Genomic DNA, 26,169 nt, shown 5'->3' with positions numbered 1-26,169 from the left:
ATTTAAACATCAGCAAAGAGATAATTAAGGCGAGGCTTGCAGGGGAGCTAAACTTTGTTTTGAATGGGAGGCAGAGCAGATCAAATCTGTCAGAAGTCAAAAGGGTCATCCTGTGGATCAATTATCCCTGAGTGCTGCAGAATTTTTTGAGACAGGGTGGTACAAATCTTCCTGGCCTCCAATATCTTGCATTCAGGCCAAAACCTGAGCGATAAAAAATAGAGAAGTTGGTATTTATAGCAAAACAAGAGTGGAAGTCAGATGAAACATCTCACCTTTGAAAAAAGCAGCTGGGTTTATAGCCACACATGATGAAAATTATTTCATGATTTAATAACTGAAGTTATCCCTGACAAAGAGCTCATTTTCCCTCTGAAGAAGTGCAAGCCCTCATGAAAGGAACGAGCCATCCCATATCTGCACTCTGCCCTCAGACATCTCCCAGTTCATCCTTTAGCACCATCAACTTCCCGAGAGCAAGAGGTCCATTGATTTTCATGTAATACAAGAAAATATTACATTTGCTTAATTGTTACACAGTGAGATCATTGAACAAGAGATCAGGGCTCCATTTAATGCTGCAAGCAGCACGGAATTGCAGCAATCAATAGGGCAGTTTGTCAGGGATGTTCTCCAAGGAGCCCTGCCCATCACTGCAGGCCAGGGGCTGCTGCTGCAGCTATTGGAAAACAGGTAAGCAAAGTCAGCAGTGCCCATTATCAGAAATCAAACCAGCTGCAGGGAGAGGAGCTGCAGCTCCAATGAAGAGCTGTATTTATGGTCTGGTAATTAAAAACCATTTTATCAACCTTGTGTTGAGCCTAAACCTTTACAGCCAGGTATTGATGAGCTCTCTGGCAGTGAGTGAGCAGTATTTGACTTTAAACTTATGGGCTGCAGGGAAAATCAGCTCGAGGAAAATGCTAACTGCAATTTTTCTTGTTAATGAGGGTCCTGGTAATGCCATCTCTGTTTCTTTGAGGCATTTAACTTGTGGCAAGAATATTCTCCAAAATTTACCAGTGCAAGCACTTCTCTGCTGGAAGTGTTTATTGCTGCTTTTAGAAAAGCCACATGTGTTGCTTCATTAAGTGGGAAACACATTTTTATCTGGAATGAAGTTAAAAAGTATTTAAATGACATTATACTGTAGCTTGCTAAGGATTTATTGAGAAGTGATTACCCTTCAAAGCAGCCCCTACCCATTTCACATTTCTTTTTTGACTCGTGACAACTGGAATGACCAATTCCATCACCAGCTGAGGGATTTGGAACTGGCAGCATTAACTGCTGGCACTAAATCCCAGCACCAGCAGTAGATCCTGCACAGGTCTCCCTGTTTCCATTAATTCCAGATTTCCACCATCCAAACAGTTCCCCAAAAGCTTTTTATTTTTGCCCAGGTTTCCAACTGATATGAAGTCGTTTTGTCATTGTTTGTGCCTAAAGCTGTGCTTGGTTGCAACTGGAGCAATCAGTTATTTTGCATCCAAAAACTGAGATATTCTTGTAGTATTCTTCTCATTCTCCCCATTAATTAAAAGCACCAGCAATTTGTGAATTAGCACAGGGAGCTAAATCTTCTACATCACTTAGATTTTGTACTTACCTATAAAGCAATCAAAAGAAAAATAACACCACACATCTGGAGCTCAAGAATTGCAAAAGATACAAGCACCAAATGTATTTTGGACATTTTATTTAAATATCATTTCAAGAAATGTGATACAGCCATTTTGCACTTGTTTTAGGGTGGGCTTTTTTCCCACCAAAGACTCTTCCAGGTGATGGTGACCACTCAGTGCCAAGGATTTATTCAGACCCAGTGACAATTAATTCATTATGAAATACCTAGACAGGATCTACACCTGAGCAGCTTGATCTTTTCAGGAACATTCTGGAAAAGTCAGTGCATTCACAGTTTCCTTGCTCACAGGCTACAATTCAGTTCTCTAAGTTGATAAATGCATCTCTTTAATGAAATGATCACAAGTTTGTCCAGCAGCACCAGTCCCTGAGCTCCAGACACACCCTCAGAAATTCTAATTCTTCAACCTCACACCTCTGCACAAATAAATCTCTCACAACCAAAAAGTCCAGGCAGCTTCCTGAAACAGCACACTGAGTATGAGAACACAGTATAAACCCCAATTTTTTTAGGTGTTTTCAGTCAAAGGCAGCAGATATTTGTAGCCCAGAACCCACCAGAGGACAGCTATTCAGCTCAGTACATGGCTCCTTCATCTTCTTTGTTTAGAAAATAAATGGTGACTGGGCCATGGCTGGTGTGAACAGTCTCTGTGACACGGGCAAAGAACCAGGAGCCAATTCCATACAGTAAAGTTGGGATGCCTGAGGAGAGATAAAAACACGTCACACACACTCAGAGTGAAATCCTAACTGCAAATTCAGAGCGAGGAACGGTGCTCCAAAATGAACTGAGAGGGGAAAAGTACCCCTGGAAAAGCTGCCTCAGAAATATTTTGTCTTTATTTAAATACAGCCACCAGTGCTCAACATCTTTCCTGTTGGCACGAGGCAGGAAGCAGGAAAATGCAGGAATTATTAGAAAAAGAAATCAGGAGGAGGAGAACATGAAAGAAGCAAAACATTGCCATGTACACATGATTTCTACTGATTAAATATTTATTTATTTATATATTTATATTTATATCTTCAAATACTAAACCCAAACTCCCAGAATATCCAGTTTAAGTTATTGGAGTCTATGTCAGAGCAGAAATTAAAAAATTAGGCAGTGAATCCATAGATCAACATGAAGCTGCTCTGGGGAAAATCAGATTAGTAGTCAAAACTACCAGCTCCAACAGAACTGCAATGGGCAAAAAGGTTCATATATATATATATATATATATATGTATATTTTTTTTAAAGCGACATGTTTTAGCCTTGCCAATTTATCCATCTATTACAGAAATTATTCTATTTATTACAGGGGAAAAAACAGAGCTGGATTAAGGCCCTGAGTTCAGAAACACCAAATTTAACATGCTTGAAGCTGAGTGCTTAAGCAGGATTCTGAGGGAAATAGATTGCCTTTTAAATAATGTTTTCCAATCATTTAAGTATGAAACATGAAGGGTAGTTGTGAGAAAAACAAAGGTGTGAGTGGGTGGAAGGAAAAAGGAAATCAGATTTAAAGGTGCTATTAAGAAATCAATCTTTTTGATTATATTTTCTCACTACATCAGGTCAGAAAATTAAGAGCAGCAGACACATTTTGAAAAAGTCAATGAAGGCTTGTGAAAAAAAAGGAAATTTTAAGAAATTAAATATGAAAATAAAGAATGCATGAAATGTTATAGCACTGGCACTGTCAATGCTGGCATACAAATAAGCATTGAATCTGCAGCCAAAGTTCTGGAATAATATACTTCAAAACTATATCTACTTTTATATTAATATGGTGCTGATAAAGCCTTTTTATTACAAGGGTTTCTATTCCAGCAGCACGTTAGGATCCAAGCAGCCTGACCATCCCTGCACCAGACACTGCCTGCCAGAGTTTCGCTCCAGAATTGCTCAGAGGACAAAGTTCCTCCCGGCACTCGGATTTCCAGCTGGAAAACGCTCCCTGCCAAAGGCGAGAGCGGCTGAAACCCCAACAGCGCGATCTGTGCCTGTCACAGGGGTCAGAGCCACACCAGCCCGGCCAAACCCCCGACAGGGCCGAGCTACGGCGCTGCCCTGCCCGAGCACACGGCTCCGAATGCCGGGACTGAGGGGACGGAAAGGAGAGAAGGGGAGGGAGAGCGGGAAAGAGAGGAGAGGAGTAAGGAGAAAGGGCGAGGGGGAAAGAGACGGAGGAGAAGGGAAAGGAGAAGAAGAGGGGACAGGAGAGAAAGAGAGGAATGGAGAAAAAAGAGGAGAAAGTGAGGGAAAGGAGAAAGAGAGGGACAGGGGAAATAGAGGAGAAGGTGAGGGACAGGGAAAGAGAGGAGAAAGTGAGGAAAGACAGTGAGAAAGGGAAAGAGAAGGAAAAGGAGACGGAGAGGGAGCGGAGCTGCCCGGTGCGAGCCGCGGTCCCGTCCCCCTCAGGCCGCCCCCTCAGGCCGCCTCTCAGGCCGGACTCACCGGCGTTGAGCACCTTGAGGGCGGTGAAGAAGGCGTCCTGCAGCGCCAGGTCCTGAGGTGCCGCACGGGAGCAGTGGTACTTGATGAAGGGGAAGCAGCCGGTGCGCAGCACCAGGTAGTTGGCGCCGTCCACGGGCCAGTTGAAGTGCGAGAGGCCGAACTGGTCGTTTTGCACCGCGCTGTACTTGACGCAGAACGAGGTCCAGTGGGGCAGGCGGCGCTGCCGCAGGTGCTGGCTCAGCACCTCGGAGGCGGCGGGCCGGGCCGGGGACGGAGCGCGGCCCCGCCACAGCAGCAGCGCCACGGCCGCGCCGTGCAGCCGCCGCAGCAGCGCCCGCATCCCGCGGGGCTCCGCGCCTGCGCCCGCAGCGCGCCTGCGCCGCCCGGGGGCGGGAACCGAGCGGGCACGGAGCGGGAATGGAACGGGAACGGAGCAGGAATCGCCCGGGAATTGAGGGAGCCGGACAACGGTCCGGGATCGCCCGGGAATGGAGAGGGAATGGCCCCGGGAACAGAGCGGCCCGGGAATGGAAGGGAATTCCCCCCGGTCTGGGCCCCTAATTCGGGAAGGACACTGAGGGGCTGGAGAGTGTCCAGGGCAGGGAACGGAGCTGGGAAGGGGCTGGAGCCCCAGGAGGGGCTGAGGGAGCTGGGAAGGGGCTCAGCCTGGAGAAAAGGGGGATCGGGGGGACATTGTTGCTCTGCACAACTCCTGACAGGAGGGGACAGCCGGGAGGATCGGGCTGGGATCAGGGACAGGAGGAGAGGGAACGGCCTCAGGCCGAGCCAGGGCAGGCTCAGGTTGGACGTTGGGAGGAATTTCTTCCCAGAAAGGCGGATTAGACATCGGGGCTGCCCAGGGAGGGTTGCAGTGCCCATCCCTGGAGGTGTCCCAGGAATTCCTGGGGGTGCCCCTCAGGGCTCTGGGCTGGGCACAAGGTGGGCATGGGCACAGCTGGGACTGGGTGACCCTGGAGGGCTTTTCCAGCCTCCGCGATTCTGGGATTCCGTGACAGACACACCGAGGCCGCGCTGGAGCTGCCCGTGCTGAGGGGATGAACCACCCTGAGCCCCACAGTGAGAGCATCACCAAAAAATGGACAATCGCGTTTTTAGAGAGGTTTTGTTGACACTGATGCTGAGGGAGCACCTGCAGCACCACCCAGGCTCAGGAGTGTATCCAGATTTACCTGGCAGACCTCCCTAAAAGCCTTCAAGTGTCAGACCCCTCCAAAGAAATATTTTAAAATTACAGCCTATATTCCATTTTTCTAATTAAAAGCTAAGGTTTTGAACCATTTAACATTCTATTTGAGAGGGGGGGAAACGTCCAGAAAACTGAGAAATGCAAACAGATTTTTTTCTTTCAATAATTGCAAGCAATATCTCAAACTCAGCAATCTTAGACCATGGAGCTATCCAGTATGAACATGCTAATTAATCAGTTACTACCCAACAATATGCCCTGATTATTTACTGTACTACATGTGTGTAGAACAAGTAATTATTAATCATCACCAGCAACAAATTTCCCCTTCAAGTTCACCTCCCTGTAATTAATAGAGCATATAGTTTAGCTCTAATATCTTTCTTTAGTGGTGGCTGAGGATAGAAAAGTTAGAATGTGGTATTGTGCTGAAGGGGTGAAATAAAGTATTGAACCTTAAAAGTGATACAATGCTGTTGTGTTTCATTAATTACATTAATGAAGGTTGTCAATGATTGTAGTTCTTAATCTTTTGTTCTTCATCAATATAACAAATACTGCAGTCTAAAATGAAATGCAGAGGATCTGTGCAATGTAACAGGGGATGCCTCGAGCTACAGTATCCTGTTGTTAAATGGGTTTGATACGAGTTTTTAAGGATAGCCTTAAAGATGCAGAGATTTGTTACCTTAACCTAGAGGGAAGGTGATGAATTCTCCTGATCTTGAGGTGCTGGAGATATTCCAGGAAAGAGGGAGGGTGAACATTTCATTTCAGAAGACATCTGGAAATTGTGTTGATAAACTGCTTGTTTTTTTTTTCTCTGTGCTCAGAGTTGTCATTCTAAACGTGGAAATGTGGGCTAAAAGCTTTTTTTATTTCTTTTACCCAGGGCTTTAAACCCAACTACCTAAAACAGGAGACCCAGTTTCCAGTCTCATCAGCTCCAGGTAGCTCTTTCAGGAGACTGACCTGGTCTGTGCTGCCCTGAATTCTGGCTCAAACAAAATCCACCAAGTGCTGCCAGTTAAACAAACATCTCCATTTCCAGCTCTGACTCCTGGGGAGCACAAATCCTTTATTTTAATTGTCTGCATCCACTGCAGTTGCTGCCAAACCTGCTGGCCCTCACCTGCTTCCACGAGCATTCCTGCTCTCCCTGCAGCTGAGCAGCCAGCTCCAGCTTTTGCCCAAACCTGGCATTTTTGGGGCAGTTTCTGATGGAGCCAGCTCCAGCTTTTGCCCAAACCTGGCATTTTTTGGGGCAGTTTCTGATGGAGCCAGCTCCAGCTTTTGCCCAAACCTGGCATTTTTTGGGGGAGTTTCTGATGGGAAGCCACACTTGGGCCACCTTTAATCTTTTGCTTCACACTTGTTCTGTTTTCTTCCCATCCATTTCACGTTCTGAAATTCAATCTACAGTTCAACAACTCTATTACTCTTTTAACGAGTGGGAATAAATAATCCAGTAGTGTGAACAGAATATATTCCTGACTTTTTAACAACATTATAATTTCATTTTAAATCTGCAGCATTGCTAAAACCCACATTTTTGGCACCAGCAGCATGGGAGCTGGATGTGAGAGACTGCCAAGCAGTTTTCAATCCTTCCATCAGCTCAAGGCTCAGAAGTGTTAGTAGTAATTAAAAACTTTCTTTTTCCCCCCCTCAAAATACATTTCACACTTTGCACATGCTGTGAAATCTCTCTCACCAAGGGAACTTTCAGGTCACTTGTTTCCTGCAAACACAGGTACAGTTTTCTTTTGTCGGGGCAGAACAAAGGCAGAAGGAAGTGCAGGTTCCATTTCCTCCCAGGACACTGCAGTCTATCAAGTGCCAGTGAACTAATGAGCCTCTCAGACCTTATGTTGTTCTGGCTTGGATCAAGGCTTCCTTTTCCTTAACCCTTTGCACACCAGCTCAAGTGCAGCTAAATTCCACCTTGGCAAAGTCTCTGTGGGCTATCCAAACCCAGCACCACACTGAGGTAAAACAGCAATAAAACCAGGAGTTAAAAATACTCCTGTGGATTTTTGTTTGAAGCAGTAACCAGCATTTATGCAAATGTTTTTATCTGCAATGAATTAATTCTGTGATCAAAGTGGAAGAGGAAAAAACTCCACAGAAAATAATGTGTCATGCTGAGGGATCAAAGATTTGCTGTCAGGAAAACTGGGGGCTGATCTCATGCAACTTCTTGGTCTTGTTTAGTATTTGTGGTAAAACTGGTTTGGCCTGAGCTGTTTGGGAACTAATCCCAAGGATATTTGCTATTCCTAGGATAAAAGCTCCATGCAGTGAGATCTGCTCTTCCTTAGTAAAATGTGGAGTGTGTTGTCTGTTGGGATATTAAAGATTTGATTGATAAAGATGATTTTACAAATATGATGTTGTCCTTTAACAACAGTGCACAGCAGTTGTGACCAAAAGGGTCACCAGTGTCCAAAGTGCAGATGGACAGACCTGCAAAAGCCATGGAATTCTGGGAATCACAGTGCAAGTAGAATTCTATTGATGAATTAGTGCTATTACTGTTCTTTTTGATAATTTGAAAATGACCATGAAAGAACTGCTGCAAAAGTGTTTAGATAACAGAAAAAGCAGCATAACAATAGAGATGGCTCTGCAGGGGAATGAGGGTTGCTGGGATTACTGATGAAGTGGGGCTTAAATTAAAGCATTTATAGGCAAAAGACCCATGGAATAGTTTGAGTTGGAAGAGACCTTAAAAATCCTCCAGATCCAACCCCCCTGCCATGGCAGGGACACCTTCCACCATCCCAGGCTGCTCCAAGCCCCATCCAGCCTGGGCACTGCAGGGATCCAGGGGCAGCCCCAGCTGCTCTGGGCACGTGTGCCAGGGCTGCCCACCCTCACAGGGGAAGATTCCTTCCTAATACCCCAGCTAACCCCAATGTCCTTCAGTTTGAAGCCATTCCCCCTTGTCCTGGCACCCCAGGTCCTCCTGAGGAGTCTCTCTCCATCTTCAGGGCCACCCTGAGCTCACCCCAAGCTTCTCCTGTGCAGGTGAACCATGAGCCATGCCAGCTGTGCCAGCCTTTCCTCCCTGCAGAGCTGCTCCATCCCTGCCAGTCTCTGCATCTGCCCACCCTGGCAGTCTCTGCACTCCTTTCTTTCAGTGCTCAGTGTTTCAGCCTGTTGGAAAGGGAATTTGGGCTCCCAGGGCTCTTTTCAGTGGATGTGCTCCCCCTGCTCAATCAGTGACAAAGGCAGCACGACCCCATTAATGAGATTTTTAACCCACGTGCTGAACTCCAGGAATGCCAACAGGGACATGAGGAGCATTGGGATGATCCTGTGCTTTCCAGCCAGAAAGGTGGGATGTTCCCAGTGCCACAGGCAGCAGCCACAGAGATTTTCTGTCTCAGTTAATGCTACTTCACACACCAGCTCAGAAGGAAAACCAAACCTGCTCTTACAGATGAGGAAGCCTTTCCAGAAGCATAAGGAATGAGGCACTTGAACATTTTCTGTTAACTATTCTTTCAGAGCATCTGCTTCCCAAGGTTGCTCTTCTTCCAATCTCAGTTTGTTTTCTGCTGTAACTCCTAGAATTGCTTCAATGTCTCGAATTGCCATCTGTAACAGATTCCAGGAATACAAGTTATTTAATGGCCATTATAATGGAATCCAGCAGCCAGGGTGCACAGCTGGCAGTGCCTGCCTTGAAGAGGTAACAGGGTTACACGGGACAGGATGCACCAATTAAATTTAATATTACTTTGGAGACACTGGGGGAAATTATTAGTAAATATGTACAAATCCCAGGTAAATAAAAATACAATTTGTGCTCCTAATTAACTAACAGGTGTTTTATTTCACATATGTTCGTGCACAATGGAGAAAACTTCTCTGTTTTATTTTTCCTCAGTGGTTGCTTTTCATTCCCTCATATTGAAAAATGAGATTTTTTTGTTGTTGTTGTTGCTTATTCTGTAACATGTTGAAATTTAATTATGTCTTCCCCAAAATCTGTCATTTCACACTCTACTGGAAAATCCAGTCAGGGTGGAAAGAAATCTGCTATAAATTATGTGACATGACTGAAGATACAAATCTAACACAGCGTTCCCCTTCACCTTTCACAAAACACACACAGCATCTTGGAAAGTTTTTATAAAGTTAAAGCAAAAGGAGCTCCCTGTGGGCAGCTGAGCAATTCTGTGGGATCAAAAGCAGCTTTGTGAGGAGGGCCTGTCCCAGGGCACGGGCTTGGGTTGGTGATTCTTTGCTGGTTTTGGCTGCAGGGTGGGGGAACCTCCCCAGGGTGAGCCCCTGAGCTTTGTACTCCCCCTCTTGGATGGGCACCTTCCAACAGCACAGAGAATTGGGAACAAAATCCACCTGGAAAGGGATGGCAGGGTGAGGGTGGGAAGGAATGGATTAGTGGCTGCCTCTCTTAGAAGAAATGAGTGTTAATAATCCAAGCAGTTATTACCAACTGAGAGAATTGTTTCTAATTTAAGATTCTTACCTTGATGGTGTCCCTTTAAAATAAAGCAGACAATTGTGACAGAACTGTGTGAGGCAGTGCCAACAGCTCCTTTGCTCTTCCAAAGGACACTCAGGAACATTAGATTACAAATAATTTCACTCTCAAGGATGCCTCTTTTCAAAGAAAAAGTTTCAAACTTAAATTTAACTAACGGGTTCCGTGGGAGACCCACTACACTGACCCAGACACTGTAAACCACACACAGGCAGTGATAAAAAAGGAATGGTTTAGCACTTGTTTATGATCCAGCATGAGGTATTTGCAGGCCTTGTACAGAAATTAACCAGGATCGTTAGTTAATTAACACCTCACCTTAAAATTGGTCTCGCCTTGCATATTAGGTGCTGATATTTCTTGATGGATGATGAAGAGATTGCGAGCAAAGGTCAGGAGGACCCCCTGGAGATCCTCTCCGATTGTTCTGTTAATGATATCCAAACAAATGAGTTTACCAATGATTCCCTTCACATGCTTAAAAACAATCGCCCTCTCATTTGTGCCTGCCTGGTGCTGGAATTTAATGAGGATTTTCAATCTCACAAGGTGAAAATCTTCAGGGAGATATGAAAGATGAGGCTCCATTTTAACTTGTCAACGGGAAGGATTTGTGTAATAAATAATTTTTATTAATCAACTTAGCAGAAGTAAGCAGAGAGGTTTCAGCTACTCCAAGTAAAAGGTGACTGCTGAGGAAGGACTGAGGCAGCAGGACACTTGGAACACCCACATCACTTGGGAAAAACTTCAGCCTAAAATGTGGGCAAGACATTTCAGCAGGATCAGCATTCCTTGGATTGTTGTGGCTTTTGAGGCTCTGGTTTCCCAGGTCCACACAGACTCCCCACACCTCACGGGACAGGGAATTTCACTGAGGAATAATGTACCTCATGCACTGGAATCGACCACAGATCTCTAATGGAATAAAATAGGTAATTCTCTGAGATGTTTCAGGTATTTCAGTTACTTCATAAGCTCCAACTCCTACAACCTTGAAAATAGCTCCCAATTAAGGCTATGAAGTTGCATTGAAAATGTGCGGCAGACAACAGGAATTTTCTTTGTTGCAAGTTGAGTTTATTTCTTCTTTCTTCTACCAAAAAATCAGATTTTTCCTTCCTGCAGAGGCTTTTTCTGTGCTGGGAGATCGTCAGCAGATCCCATTTCTGCCCTCCCTCTCCTTTTTAGTCCTTCCATGTCACTCATGCTCTCCAGAACTCTAAACATTTTCATTGCCTCCCTCTCACAGAACAGCAGGATTTCTTCCAGCATCTCCCAGGATTCACTGTTTATCTTTTTGCACAGGAAAAAGACATTGTTTAATTCACAGATCCTGCTCCCAAAACCTCCTTGTTCCTCATATTCATTACTTCTCTCTAAATGTAATTTCTTTCACCTGGTTCCAGCCAAACCTAATTCTATTTCTCATATTGTTCCTTCAATTTGTGGAGATCATTTTGAATTCTGTTCCTGCCCTCCAGAACACTTGCAGGCACATCCAGCACTTGAAGAAGCTGTTTTGTTATCCAGGTCATTAATGAAATAGCTGCAGCACCAAAGGAATACAGAACAGGCTGAGAGCACAACGCTGCAGCTCCTCCCTCATTACAGCCCATTTGGGCAGGAGACTTGGGCAAGAACAATGTAAAAAGGCATTAAACTTCACCCTCCTTTGCCTCCTGGAAGTCAGGCCTTTAATAATGTTGCCTGTAAGAGCAAGGCTGTGCTGATCCACGGCAGGGATTGCTCCTGAAGGGAATGCAGCTCTCCTGAAGCCAATTCCAGCAGCTCCTGAGCCTGCAGTGCCACCAGCCCCGGCTCAGCACAGCCCTGGCCTTTCTTTATTGCTGAAATGCTGAAATGCACCCTAAAACTGCCCCAAAGGCCAGTCCTGGGACAGGTCAGGGCCCTTGTCACTAGCCTTTGTCACTCTCTACACATCCAGGGTGTCCCCAGCTGTTTGTCACCCTGGGTTAGGGACACTCCACACTTACATCATTCCCAGGCTGTGTCGCTTCTGGTCTTCATACAACACAAAAACTGTTCCCTGTTTTTCCTGTAAATGAAGACAAAATTGCTTTATTTATTCCCCAAATAGTGGGAATTGTGATAAATGTGTCACAGTAAGTACACACCCAAACTAAGGAGGGCTGGTTTGGGATTGTGTGTAAGGAATTCTTGCTCAGTTTAAATAGATTATTGTTTTAACTTATTGTAGAGAATACAATAAATACAGCAGTCTATTTCACAGCAAATATTTGGGTTTCAAAGCAGTAAGGGATGGTCAAAAGTGTCTTAAAAATTATCTCCTTACACAGTTATTTTTGTCAAGAAGCAGGTTAACCCCTAAAAGTCTTATACACACTTAAATTGAAAGAAAAATAGGTGTATGTAGCACTTGGGGACATGGCTTAGTGGTGAACATGGGGGTGGTGGGTTGAGGGCTGGATGATGTTAGAAGTCTTTTTCAAGCCTAACAATTCCATGATTTATGACTTACATTGCTAGAAGTGGTTTTACCATAAAAGACTTCACAAACAAAAATTCTGCAGGAGGAACATCACATTTGTCTCATGTTTCCTGCTCTTACCTGGGGGTCAAATCCAATGCCGTGGGCTTTGCAGGTGTGCAGGAGGAGGCTGTAGGAGATCCCTGAGAGGCTGCAGTGCCTCAGCTGGCTGCTGGCCACGGCACACCGGGGGCTGCTGGGGGCAGGCTGCAGAGAACACCAGCATTGCTCACTGTCACGCCAGCTCGGGGCACAGCCCAGCAGCTGAGGGCTGAATTGCTGCCTTTGCACCCAGGATTCCTCATTGTCACCATTTATATCAGAGCCCAACAGCCAAATGCTGAATTGCTGCCTTTGCACCCAGGATTCCTCATTGTCACCATTTATATCAGAGCCCAACAGCCAAATGCTGAATTGCTGCCTTTGCACCCAGGATTCCTCATTGTCACCATTTATATCAGAGCCCAACAGCCAAATGCTGAATTGCTGCCTTTGCACCCAGGATTCCTCATTGTCACCATTTATATCAGAGCCCAACAGCCAAATGCTGAATTGCTGCCTTTGCACCCAGGATTCCTCATTTTCACCATTTATATCAGAGCCCAACAGCCAAATGCTGAATTGCTGCCTTTGCACCCAGGATTCCTCATTTTCACCATTTATATCAGAGCCCAACAGCCAAATGCTGAATTGCTGCCTTTGCACCCAGGATTCCTCATTTTCACCATTTATATCAGAGCCCAACAGCTAAATGCTGAATTACTGGCTTTGCACCCAGGATTCCTCATTGTCACACCATTTATATCAGAACCCAACAGCTAAAATGCTGAATTATTGACTGGCTGTTCACAAGGGATGGAGGGACAGGACAAGAAATGGATTCAGACTGATTGGGTGGGGTTAGGTGGGATATTGGGAACAAAGTGTTCCCGGGGCTGGAATTCCCAGAGCAGCTGGGGCTGCCCCTGGATCCCTGGGATGTCCCAGGCCAGGCTGGATGGGTTTGGAGCACCCTGGGACAGTGGAAGGTGTCCCTGCCATGGCAGGGGTGGGATGGGATGAGCTTAAAGTTCCCTTCCAACCCCAAAACCATGCTGGATCCTGTGATTCCATAAATGGCTTTTTGCCAGTGAACTCAGCATGGAGTAAGGCTCCATTTGGAGGAATTCCTGTTCCTCACAGGCTCTGCTGGACACAGACATTTCCACAAACCCCTGTTTGACAGATCACATCCACAGAATTGCTCCATGAAGCCCATTTTGGTGTTTTCATAGCTTCAGTGGTCACTGAGCTCTGTGAGAGCACTGGATCCAGCCTGGCCTTGGACATTCCAGGGATGCAGGGGCAGCCACAGCTGCTCTGGGCTCCTGTGCCAGGGCCTGCCCACCCTGACAGGGAGGAATTTATTCCCAATATTTATTCCCACCTGACCTTGCCCTCTCTCCCCCTTGGATTAAGGTTGGTGCTGCATCAAGTTTAAACTCCCACCAGTGCCAGAAGAACAGAGATGTTGCTCTGAGGAGCTCTGTTCCAAACCAGGGCTTTCCTGGTGCTATTTTTAATGTCCCTGGGAACAGGGACACTGCACATCAAAGCCTGTAATTTACAGTATTTCCCCTAAAATGATATTTGTTTTGACATTGACTCATTTAAGTTGACGTAGCTGAAATCCTGATCTAATACATCTCTGCCTGAAAATTAATCATGTTTATAATATTCTGAGAATTAATAACACCCATTGCTCAAGTCATTAACTTAAAAAAGGAGCTTCCAAAATCTGTTTCTCTGCAGTAGGGGACCACAAATAAATGAATGCTTGATAAAATAATCCAAGCAGCAGTTTAACAAGCGTAAACTTGAATGTGGCTGCAATAACACAGAACTATTGTTTAAGGGTTGGCATCAGGTTGATGAGGTGCTTATTTCAGCTACAAAGCATGCATACACATGCATAATGAACTGCAGGATGAATTATTAATGTGTTGCTTATTTAGCCTCATCTGTCTAGAAGATAATGTATCCTAACTATAATGAGTGATTGGTTTTGTACATAATTACAGGAGCAGCAGTATCTAGGAAATTTGTTCTTTCAAAGAAGGAGTTCTAAAAATAAAATCCCTGCACAAACTGCGGGGCTGCTCCGTTTTATCAAAATCAGCCCTACCAGCATGGAGAATATCTAATAAATTAAAAGGGACAGAATCATTATTAACATCATAATTTTACACAAAGTGTTTTACTTAATCATTCATTACAGATCATGTGCAGTAAAAACATTTGTCTCTTGGTTTGTTTCTTTTTCTCTTTTCCTGGGAGACTGGAGTCTTGTAGTTAACTCTTCAGGAGATAAAAATCTCAGAAATACAGAAAGAATTAAAAATAAAGCATAAAATAACAACAATTTATGTTAATTCTGACAGAATTTTAATTAAAAAAAAGTTGCTACTTGATTACTTTTCATTTCTAAAACTTGGACTACTGGGACTAATCAGATCTAATTTACTTCTCTCCAACTAAAAGTGGTTGCTTGACGAGAACAATGGATCAAGAGCTCGTTAACCTCTAAATTACAGCTCCATGACATTTTTGGAATGGTGATACATCCCCTCCTCTACGGATAGAAAAAAGGGAGCTGTGAATCTTCTGTCAAAATATGGCAAACAGCTTTTGTTGTCTGTCCGTATGTGTATGTACACAGACAGACACTTCCTTATGCTGGCTTTTCTAAAGACTTTTCTTCCTATTTTATAGAGCCCCAGAATATTTGTGTAGGGAAGGGACCTTGAAGCTGATCCCATTGCACCCCTGCCATGGGCAGGGACACCTGGGGCATCCCAGGGTGCTCCAAGCCCTGTCCAGCCTGGCCTTGGGATGGGATTGTTCCCCTTTAATTCCCACTGTGCTGTTAGCCCATGGCTTCATTAACCTGGTAAACTCCAAGAGCAGCAGTTTAAAACCTGAAGGGAGCAGATTCAGCTCCTCTGGAACAGAACATGAACTGGGAGTTCCATGAATGGTTGTATTCAGGAGCACATCACTGCTTACAGGTTTTGTCCCCTCGTGCTGGACGCCCTGGCTTTGGCTCTCCTTTGCTCCCAGAGGTGCTTGCAGGATGCTGGAGCCACAATCCATATTTCCATCTGTCAGGTACACCAGGAGCTGACTCAGGGCCAGCTGGTCACTGTAGCCAAGGTCAAGGTCTGTTGCCCACACCTAATCAAAAACAAAGAGGGGCATTCAAATAAATTAAAAAGAACAACAAGAAGAGCAAAATTCAGCATTTGTGAAGGAACATCTCTGCCTGGTTTTGTCCTGTGTGTTGGCATTCCGGTGCTGGAGCAGGGTTGGCAGTGATGGAGATGTGAGGAAGGAATTGCTGTCTGTGAGGGTGGGCAGGCCCTGGCACAGATGCCCAGAGCAGCTGGGGCTGCCCCTGGATCCCTGGCAGTGCCCAGGGCCAGGCTGGAGAGGCCTGGGAGCAGCCTGGGACTGTGGAAATGTTCCTGCCATGGCAGGGGTGGCACTGGAGGGGCTTTAGGGTCCTTTCCCACCCAAACCAGTCTGGGATTCTGTGATTCCACAAACCACTTCCAAACAGGAACAGCCAGAACTCTTCTGTAACTTCAGAACTAATCCTCCAGGGAGGCTGAGGGAAGCACCATGGATTCCTTCTGCAAGGCTCTCCACCCCAAGAGCTTGCTTTTCCCACTTTAAAAATCCCTGTGCCTACTCTGCCAGTGAGAGATGTTCCCACACACCAAGAGCTGCCCTACAGAGGACCCCTTAAAACAAATCTCCCAGTGAACAACTCGCCTCAGCCCTGGAATGGTAAATGGACTCATTATAAGGATATTAAGGGGTCAGGCAGCCAAGGCCTCTTGGAAAAGTGGAGTTAATTTCAGAATCATATGCACAGAGTAATGCCCTTTGGATAATGGGGAATAAATCACCCCAGTAACAGTTGTTAATGTCTAACTGCCAAGTATCTGTTGCTGTATTAAATATCCTATTTGTCAACTTAAATATTTCCTGCTGCACGGTCTAAAATGCAAATTGGATGCTAATGGCTGGCTTTACTTAGTAATAGGGGAATGTTCCCCAATTATAATACTTAATTTTCTTCAATAATTTATTGTTTATCATCACTTCTGTGAGACAGGAGGAACTTTGCTGTCCATTTCTCCTTTCCCACTGTGTGCCAACTTTTTCAATGAGCCAAATAATAATTATAAAGTATTCACATTGTGGGAGTGTTCCATTAATTTTGATAAATATTATCAACAAATCTGTGTCAATATGTCCTAGATCTTGTCTGAGCTGGGTTTTGCCCTTTCAATTAAAACTTTGCCCTCAGAAAGAAGTGACAAAGCTGAATGAGGGAACCAGGGAGTGAAAATCTCAGATATCTGAGGGCTGTTCACTGGCTCCAGGTGAAGTGTTTGCTCTTATCCCAGACTCTGATATTACACCTGATCTCAAAATCCACACCTGAAGCTTTACTGAACACAAACAGAGCTGCAGGAGGCAGCTGGACTAAAGGGGCACCATGAAAAAGGCAAAGGGTAGAAAAAGGTACAGCCAAAACATCCCTGTGACTGAAGTGAGTCCCAGAGCAAAATGCAGGGAATGGGCTGAGGATTTAACAGCAGATAAAACATTAACAAACATTCACAAAGCAGCCATCAGCAGTGGATGAATCCATTCCCCCCTCCCAGGGACCCACACAAACCCCACCAGGCTGGGGCAGATCCTACCTGGTCAGTGCCTACAACTCAAACAGGAGCAAATGACATTGTTTTCATTTCAGACGGAGACAAAACGCAGTAATTACTAGTGTGATGCATTTCACAGCACCTAAACAAAGCCCCAGCCCGCCAGGCTGGCCCCAGTGCCCAGGAGCTGCTCTGGAGCCCCTGCTCCAGGGAATGGCTCCCAAGGAAAGGGCTGGGAGAGCAAGGAAGAACAGAAAAAGCTTTCAGCAGGGCAACCTCTGTGCTGGAAATGATGAGATTGACCAAATACTGGTTTAAGGAGTTGCTGTTTGCATCCAGAGAGGATTAAATCGTTTTTGTGTGTGATTTCATCATCTCAGCCCCATTCCTGCTGCTGCCTGTAAAATGAAGAGTTTGGATCCACAGGGGGATGAAGGAAATGTCCATCCCCTCCCCTGCTGTAACAAAGGAGAGCTCCAAAACCCCCTTAAGCTTCACATTCTCCTCAGGTAAAGTCATTGTAATATTTTCATTTTCCAATCTAAGGTGTGGGGAGGAGAAGGAGGAGGAGGAATAGGAGGAAGGCAAACATGGCTGGAAGCCACCTGTCCACCTCCTTCCATCCCTGAGCCCGGGGCTGAACCACCCCTGCTGGAACTCAGAGCAGCCAAATGGTCACTCCTTGGTGCCAGCTGGGATCACCCCCAAGGACTGATTGCCTGGCTCGGGGCTCTCTGAGAACACTTTGGCTGTGGCCATGTCCCCTCCTGCCCTGGATGTGTCCCAGAACATCCCTGGCGTGGGGGAGAGAGGAAGAAGCATCAGATGGCACAAGATTTTCCAGCTTTATCCTAGCAGGGGATTCCCTTTTGCCATGGAAACACAAAAATGTCCTTTAAATCCCCTTTGTGCTGCTACAGAAATGGGAGAACATGGGGCCTGGACAAGGGGTCTGGCCACATAAATAATCTCCTCCAGTAAATCAGGAGCTCTTAGAGATGACCTGTGCAAAGGTGAAGTTTAAGTAAAGAATGATACAACCCTACAGATTAACAAACATCTATTAATGACCCCATCCCCATTTTCTGAGCATACACAATAAGGGCAGGCATGTAATTGTACACATTTATGATTGGTGGTGTCAGATCTTGACAGGACTGCATGGAAAATTAGCAGAACACATGGAGTTCTCATCTGAAGTGTGGGGATTTTCAGAATTTATGTTCAGAAATTAAAGTGGGACAGAACAGCCTAGAACTGATACTTGATTTTCAAAGTCCAAAGGCAGTAATTAAGATTTTAGATAGATTTAAGACTGGTTTTAGGTCAAGCTAAGCACAGAACAGATTAGGACTCTCCAGATTCCCACCAATGGAAACAAAAGGAGTTAGAAATACATCCTGCAAGACTTGCTGGCTGTTTATCCCAGGGAACATTTGCTTCCAGGGGACTCTCCTTGGGCACACACAGCTCCAGAGCCGGCGCTTTGTGCTGAAGACAGCTCCAGTGAATAAAGCCACAATTATGCTGGAATTCTTTACAGCTTCCATAAAAACGCTTCAGCGTTAGAATGTAAACTTGAGAAGGGAAGGAAACATAAATTCTTAAAGAGTTCCTAAATTACAGCTCGGCTCTCTCTGGTTTAGCTGTTTTATCTGCTTTGCTATCGACGGCTGCGTTATTGTGAAGAGCACCCGTGCTAGTTTTAAAGAAGTGCTTGAGTGATACTGTGAAAATGTCAATTAGTAAAATATTAATGCAGAGAGTGGCTTTTGTGACTTCCCAACCTGCGGGAGGATGGATTGGGGCGGTGCTGCAGGCTCTCCTCCGGCTGCCATCTCGTGGCAGCTGCTGGCATGGGCTGGGCTCGCCCAAAAACTCCAATTTTAGGGCTCTGCCACTCCTCTGTCCTGCTGGGTGATGGTTGGTGGCAGCACTCTGGCTCTTGTTGGAAGATAGCACAGAAAAATGTGTTGTTTTTTGTCTGGAGAAAATTGCTGGAATTGTCCAGCCCCAGCACTTTATCCAATTTATTATTCCCTCACTGTTAGGAAAGGCTGGAGCTGTGTAAAAGCCACCAGACCTATGGAAAAGGTGGCTTAGGATCCTGCTTCTCCAAATTATTATGTAAGGAAGTGGGTGTGTTAAATATTCCCAGTCAATGCCGTGGATTTATTTGGGTGCAGCTCCCAGCTGGGATCTGACAGCTCTGGGCAGGATTCCACTCCCAGGGACCAAGGTTTGGCTTGGAATGATCATTGTGGAAAATAAAGTGGGAATCAGAAGGGATTCACTCCAAATGATGCACCTCCACTTCTTCCCCATGACACTGAAAACAGCATCTCCATCTCCCTTCCCTCAGGATCAAGGCACAAACTGAAACTGAGATGGAAACAAATTCCTGAGGCAAACAGGGAATTGTGTGGAATCCCAGCTTTCCCTGCCCCTTGGATCTCGTGGCAGCCAAGGCTCTGTCTCCCCACTGAGACAACACACATTGTTCCTTATCCATCCTTTTCTCCTAGTGCTCCAAAAATCAATATTTTATTTTCTGTAAAACACACTTGGAAAGAATTCCTGAGTATCCTGTACTTCCAGGAGCTACATCTGAGCCTCCCACCTACTGCATTCAAGGGGACCCTTGTGAAAGGAGTGAGCAAATGTTCCAAGGGTCTGACAGGATTTCTTGTTTGCCAAAAAAATGGTGCTTTCAGGAACACAAGCCTTTGTGTGATCTCTCTCTCACAAGACAGATGGCCTCATTAATTGCCTCCACATCCAGTTAAATTTAAAAACCTGTGCTTAAATAATGTTAAGGTTGTGGTACATGCTGATAAACATAGGAAATGTTAAGGTAAAAATCAGCTAGGAACAGGGAAGAAAACCAAGAGGGAACAGACAGGAATTCTAAGAAGCCACAATAATCACTAAATGATTTAATGTGTCCTTGTTTGTGCCAGGAAATGTCACAACCTCAATAATCCAGGAAGCAATCCTGCATTTCAGTGACCTCCTGGCTTGAGTGGAGCAATTGGCAGAACTCCCATGGATTTCCATGGGTGAGGATGTCATCCCTTCCTCTTTTTAAAGAACTTCCCATGGAACTTGCCCAGTATGGCTCACCCAGAGTTCTGACTGCAGTGCCTTGCACATCCATTTTGGGAGTCAAATATAGCCGGGATCTGAATTGCAGAGCTCACAGATTACTGTGAGGGCAGGCCCTGGCACAGGTGCCCAGGGAAGCTGGGGCTGCCCCTGGACCCCTGGAAGTGCCCAAGGCCAGGCTGGATGGGGCTTGGAGAAACCTGGGACAGTGAAAGGTGTTAAAATGAGGGGATGGAATGAGATTATTTTTAAGGTTCCTTCCTACCCAAACCATTCCATGATTCCATGATTATTCTGATTCTCTTGTTCACCACAGCCACCCTTACAGTGCTGTCAGCTCCCAAAAACCTCAAAGCTCCCCAGTTCCCCACAGCCTTAAAATCCAGAGATGCTCCCTTTTACAGTCAAACACATCCTAAACAGTGAGGTGAGGTCCTCAGTGAAGATCCCGGAAGAAAACAATGTCAGGAGAGTGAAAAACAAGGAGATGCCTCAGGTGCTGTTAGAATACCCCCGTGCTTCCCTCAGCTCGCATGCCCCAGAGTTTGGAAATAGTTTGTTCCAAAGGGCAAAGCTTTTTCCTGACATTTTTTGGAGTTCCATGGGAAAGTTGGGGTTTCTCAGCCTCAGGGAGACAGGGTGAGGTCCCAAACCTGCCCCACTCACCTGCTGCCGCCCCGTTTGGGGATGGGTGAAAGCCACGAAGTCCACAGAGAAGTAGCCCAGCACTCCTTTGGCTTTGCAGGCCTCCCCAACCTTCAGGCAGAGAGCCTGGAGAAGGCCGGGATCCACGGAACGCTGTGGGATGGTGGTGCCAGAGGATCTGAGGGGCCCCTCGGCGTGGAGCTGCTCCCCAGATGCCAGCAGAGTCAGCTCCCCCGTGGGCTCGATCAGCAGATCCACCGTCAGGTTGGCGACGCTGCCCGAGCAGGGAAAGGCTTCGATCACCCCCCCTGGAACGGGACAGGAATTCCCGTGGGATCAAACCCACCAGTGCTGCCCTTCAGAGGGCACAGGATGGAGCCCCCAGCTCCAGGAGAAACAGCAAATCAATCGGAGCGAGGGGAGCAGCAGAGCCAGGATCGCGGGTCTCACGGAAGAACAAGGAGTTGAATTTGTGATTTTCATTCCCACTTCCAAAGGGGATCAGTCCCACACTGACTGGAAAACAATCCCTGGGGTGGCAGGAGAGAATCCAGCTCAGCACCAGCCCAGAACAGCTGGGAAATGCAATGTTGGGATCTGGGGGATGGCAGCTCATGCTGGGAGCTCATCTTGGAGACTCCCATCCATGTAATGGTCTTAGCTAAGAGTCTGCCTGTGGCATTCACCCACAAGAGGAATTTGGCACGGAAATAACAATTTCCAGCTTGGTTTTCCACAGGAAAATCACCAAGGTAACTGCCTGGCACTCTGGATTTGCCTTTTCCTTGCATATAATGCCATAATCCCATTTATTTGGATTAACAGCTATGTAATAAAATTGGTACTAGATGTGTTAAGTGGCATTATTTAAAAATAAAAATACCTTCAAGGCTTTGATTCATCCTTGCCACTTCCATAAAGAAATCTATATATTAAATATTCTCACATTTACCTCACATGCTGGAATTCCCCAAAACCTTTCCCCAGATGTGACAACCTTTGGTGCAGGACCCAAGGATTAAGGAGTTGGTGCTTATAGATTCAGAATCCAGGATAAATATGGACTAAAAGCTTGGATAGGACAAGTGAATGATAGAACAGTGGCCCATAATTCATTGGTAAATGAACATTTGAAGCATAATGGAGAAATAAAAGGAGATAAATATTTAAATGGGCCCAAGACTAACAAGAATATGGCAGACAATATGGCATAATTACTCCTTCTAACACTTCCCAGCGACTTTGCAGTCTTATTTACCTTGAGTAAGAAATGTTTGGAGGAATTTTTCCCATGTAGGGAATCGTTTCTCATTGACTGGCTGTACGTGCTGTGCTAAAAGGCCCGGCAGCTCCTGGGAGATCTTCACCAAAGCTAGCTCCTGCAGAAACAAATTAAATAGAACCACAAGCAATTTTACTACAGAAATGAAAACTGCTTGTGGGGTGATTAAAAACCAGGCCTCCAACAGGCAAAAAAAAAAAAATGTGGTTACTGTTTACCCACAGTCAGGAAGCCTTTTTTAATTTTTCTGCTTGCTCCTCTTCCCTCCTCCTGCAAACTGTCCTTCTCTGAAAGCCAATCTCCCCCTCAGCACAGCATCTCTCGCATTATAATTTATATCAATAATTGGATCTGGCATCTGAAAATGCCAAGTACTTGGTAACTGCTTTGGGATCAATAGCAGCAGTCAATAACTTGTACATTGCTTGTATTTTGAAGCAGCATATTGAAATAGTCACATATGCCAGCAATAGTTTTGCTGGTTCTATGTTTAAGCTCTTCTAGCAACCCAAATACCCTTTTGACAGAAAAAAAAAAGAGAAAAAGGAATAATCAAGCAAAAGCATTTCTAAAGCAGGAGATATCCTTTTAAATCTGCAAAATATCTGTAACAAATTCCCAAGTGCCCGTGTCTTTGCTGGGATTTGATTAGTCACTCCACAGCTAAAGCAGCTTTTTTCCTAGTTTCAAATTCTTTATTATCACACACACAGCCCGGCCCCATTAAATACAGCAAGTAACTGCTCTGCTTTTAGTGCTCCCCAAAGCCCCAGAAGAACAGGAGCATATAAAGTGCAAGGACCCTGACTGGATTGCTTCAGGCTCCTTTCCTTGCTGCTTCATGAGCCTCCCCTGCTCCCCTGGGGCTCCTTCCCCCGTTTCCATCCCCTCTGCTCAGCTGCAGCAGTGACCAGCCCTGCTCTGGCCCTGCCATGTCCTCAGCCACCATCACCCCATGCCAGCCTCTGGAGGAACATGAGGAATCCTTGTGGCTGACAGCTAAGAATAGCAAATAAAAAATGAAAGCTGTTTTTCCGGAGCAGTGAGTTTGCAGAGATGGGCTTTGTCATGGAGCACATGATGGAAAGTAACCAAAAATGCAAATTCCAAATGACTTCACTGGGATTTGCCTACCAGCACGAGGAGGATGGAGCAATGATTGGAATTACTGGATGGTTTGGGGGGAAGGGAACTGAAATCCCACCCTTTTCCACCCCTGCCAAGGCAGGGACACCTTCCCCTGTCCCAGGCTGTCCAAGCCCATCCAGCCTTGGACATTTCCAGGGATCCAGGGGCACCAACAGCTCCTCTGGACAATTGGGGAATATGGGATGAACTCTGCGTGCAGGAGAGCTGGATAAACCCTGCTGCTGGCTGCAGCCACCCTGAGACTGCAGGACAGGGATTTTCCACCTGGGAAAGGGATTTTCCACCTGGGCCTCCTCAGCTGCCCAGCCATGGAAGGGGGACAACTGAGGGGAAAAATACCTTAAAAATATGGGTGCTCACATGGTGATGCTGATCTGGGATATGTGGACCCCTATCATATAATAAAGAGGAAAATATGTTCTTGACTTAAAAAATATCACAAAGAAAGGGGTTAAAAGTGGTTTTAGTCAGTAGATCAATACATTGAGCAGCACAACCTCATGGCAAAAACAAAGGAGCACATAAAGCATGAGATCTAAACTCAGAATTTACCCAATAATAAAGGAGCACATAAAGCATGAGATCTAAACTCAGAATTTACCCAATAATAAAGGAGCACATAAAGCATGAGATCTAAACTCAGAATTTACCCAATAATAAAGGAGCACATAAAGCATGAGATCTAAACTCAGAATTTACCCAGCTTCAGGGTTTTACCCTGCTGATTTCCTGAGGATCTGAAGGAGGAATTTTGGGTTTGGATGGCTGAGCTGACTGAAAGAGCAGAGCAGTGAGCAAACACCCATTGGCCTTGTGTAGGTTTGTGTTTGTGCTGAATTACTGCTGAGCCAACAAGGCACGGGCTGAGGTGGCTCATGAAAATCCTCTCATCTTTGGAGGGAGGATGTGAGCCTTGATGGATGGCCTGGAATTGCTGCCCCACAAATCAGCTCCCAGCTGGCAGTGCACCCAGCAACACCTCTGTCATTCCCTCCTCATCCCTGAGACCTGCTGACTCAGGGTATGGAGCAATTTAAACAGAAATATAAAAACAAACAAAGCAAGAGGTGTGCCGCGGCTGCCTGAAAGATTTTGATAAATCACAGGCGGAAAAAAACCAAAACAGAAATGTCTGCTGGATGTGGAGGCATTTGGGAGTGCTGTGCCCAGGTTTGTGTAAGGAACAATTAAAGTGGGACACAGATTTCCAGTGCCACAGTTCTGAGCTGCTTCTCCTTTCACACAGAGCTGGAGGATCACACCTGGCTGTGGAAGAAACCTCCCTAACCTGGCTGCAAAATCAGGCACAACTTCAAGGAAATTTTCTCTTGCACATCTAGGGATGGTGCTTTAGGATAATAAATCACAGAATCCTGGAGTGGTTTGGGTTGGGAGGGAACTTAAATCCCATCCCATTCCATCCTGCTGCTATCCCAGGTTCCAGCCTGGCCTTGGACACCTCCAGGGATCCAGGAGCAGCCACAGCTCTGGGGAGTGTGAAGGATGTGAGCACCAAACCTGTCTGACAGAAACAAAGCAGGATTTTAAACAAATAATCAATTCAAGAAAATCTGCCAAACCTCCCTCGAGCCCCAAGCCCAGGTGGGCTCTCAGAACAAAGCCTGGGCACTCAGGGTGCCCACAGAAGGGACTCACCCTTTAGGGATCAGCTCCTGGAATCCTGGTTGGAGGGTTTTTTGCAACTGTAAGCTCTAAAAAGGCAATAATCCTGATTATAGGGAGTTTTAGTAGGCAAATTCAAGCCCGCATCCAACATTCACTCATGAAGTCAAACCTTTTAAAAGGATCAGTGCTCAGCTGGCTAATTTCATTTAAATTGGACAGTATCTCCAGCAGAGCCTACCAATGTTTTCTCTCTTGATGTGGCCCCAAACAATCCAGGACCACAGGCTCAACAGAAACAGGGAGCATTTGTTCAAACCTTGCAGCTGATGTTTCTCAGAAGCACTAAAAATGAGCAGCTCAAATATTGTTTACATCATGTAGAAATCTTTACATCTCTCCCAATTGGTTTAGCACCTTTTTATAACAATGAAGAAGCACAAAAAAAAATTACAGCTTTTTCCCACTAAATGAGAAATAATTTCTCACCCTTCTGCAAGATGAATTTTGAAAGGTTTTCTTTGGCAGTTGCAACACAAAATTAGGACCAAGAGTGGCAGATGTTGAAGGCTGTAGTAGGAAATCTGCTGGAGACAGAAAGAAAAAGAAAGAAAAGCTGAAAAGCTGGTTGAGAAGAGAAATAAATAAATAAATAGGAAGAAGAAATAGAAACAGGAAGAAAGATCTGGGGAAAGCAAGAGGCTGCAGAGCAGGATGCATAAGATGCAGGGGTTTTTAGCTAAAAACCAGATGGAAAGGATCATTTAGACCTTGCAAGCAAACACAGTGAAGAAAGGAACTCCAAATTCCTTTAAAGGAAAGCTGAGTGCGTCAGAGAGGAATAAAATCAGCAGAGAACTCCTGAGCAATACAAAGTGCCACGACTCTGCTGCAGTCAGTGGAGCTGTGGCCATTTATGCCACTTGGATGGCACAATGACAATTCCTGCCATTTATAAGCACATCCTTTCTCTTGTGAGCAGTGGAGCTGGGATAACTCACTCCAGCCTGGGTGGGAGCTGGTCCAGCCCTGATGCTCTCAGTGACACCAGCAACCATGGAAGGAGCCAGCGCCTGCTGCCCAAATGTCCAAGTAACTGCCATTATTTCCTGTTTTGCAAATTAAACTGATTGGGCACTTTTTTCTTATTCAGACAGGTCCACCCCGGCCAGAAGCACAAAGTACCACAGTGAACAGAATAAATGGAGAGATCTCTAAAACTGGGAATGGCTTTGGAAGCAGCACACTGAACACCCTCTATCTTCTTAAAGCGTGCAACCTGATTTAAACCCCGGGCTTTTCAGTGTTAACTGCAAATTTTAAAAT

The 26,169-nt window shown here is 45.6% G+C and overlaps 2 protein-coding genes across 4 annotated transcripts in view; both read right to left on the bottom strand.

Annotated features, from left to right (window-relative positions):
* Window positions 1-1,682: 1,682 nt before the first annotated feature.
* C15H15orf61 (chromosome 15 C15orf61 homolog) lies at window positions 1,683-4,435 on the bottom strand. Its single transcript, XM_063169229.1, has 2 exons — window positions 4,096-4,435; window positions 1,683-2,352 (listed from the first exon to the last, which is right to left on the bottom strand). Exons 1-2 carry the CDS (start codon window positions 4,433-4,435, stop codon window positions 2,225-2,227), a joined length of 468 nt encoding a protein of 155 aa, XP_063025299.1. The 3' UTR covers window positions 1,683-2,224.
* A 1,328-nt stretch (window positions 4,436-5,763) lies between these two features.
* IQCH (IQ motif containing H) overlaps window positions 5,764-26,169 on the bottom strand; it is a 57,685-nt gene continuing 37,279 nt past the window's right edge. For all 3 annotated transcript variants that reach the window (XM_063170001.1, XM_063170002.1, XM_063170003.1), the window contains 7 exons: window positions 22,048-22,168; window positions 20,811-21,097; window positions 15,373-15,540; window positions 12,409-12,534; window positions 11,813-11,874; window positions 10,134-10,242; window positions 5,764-8,905 (listed from right to left, as the gene is read on the bottom strand). In XM_063170001.1, the coding sequence (XP_063026071.1) occupies window positions 8,804-8,905; window positions 10,134-10,242; window positions 11,813-11,874; window positions 12,409-12,534; window positions 15,373-15,540; window positions 20,811-21,097; window positions 22,048-22,168 (975 nt within the window). In that variant the 3' untranslated portion in view covers window positions 5,764-8,803. The remainder of the gene's footprint in view (window positions 8,906-10,133; window positions 10,243-11,812; window positions 11,875-12,408; window positions 12,535-15,372; window positions 15,541-20,810; window positions 21,098-22,047; window positions 22,169-26,169) is intronic.

Source organism: Melospiza melodia, chromosome 15 (genome assembly GCF_035770615.1).
Source record: "Melospiza melodia melodia isolate bMelMel2 chromosome 15, bMelMel2.pri, whole genome shotgun sequence".
NCBI lineage: Eukaryota > Metazoa > Chordata > Aves > Passeriformes > Passerellidae > Melospiza > Melospiza melodia.
The sequence above is the reverse complement of the archived record's forward strand: the minus strand, read 5'-3'. Positions and strand labels throughout refer to the sequence as shown.

Bases quoted from the DNA above. Each gene is read 5' to 3' on its own strand.
- C15H15orf61 (XM_063169229.1), bottom strand. From the start codon at position 4,435: ATGCGGGCGCTGCTGCGGCGGCTGCACGGCGCGGCCGTGGCGCTGCTG. The intron at 2,353-4,095 runs GTGAGTCCGGCC...ATCTCTCCTCAG, and splicing joins CCTCAAGGTGCTCAACGCCG to GCATCCCAACTTTACTGTAT.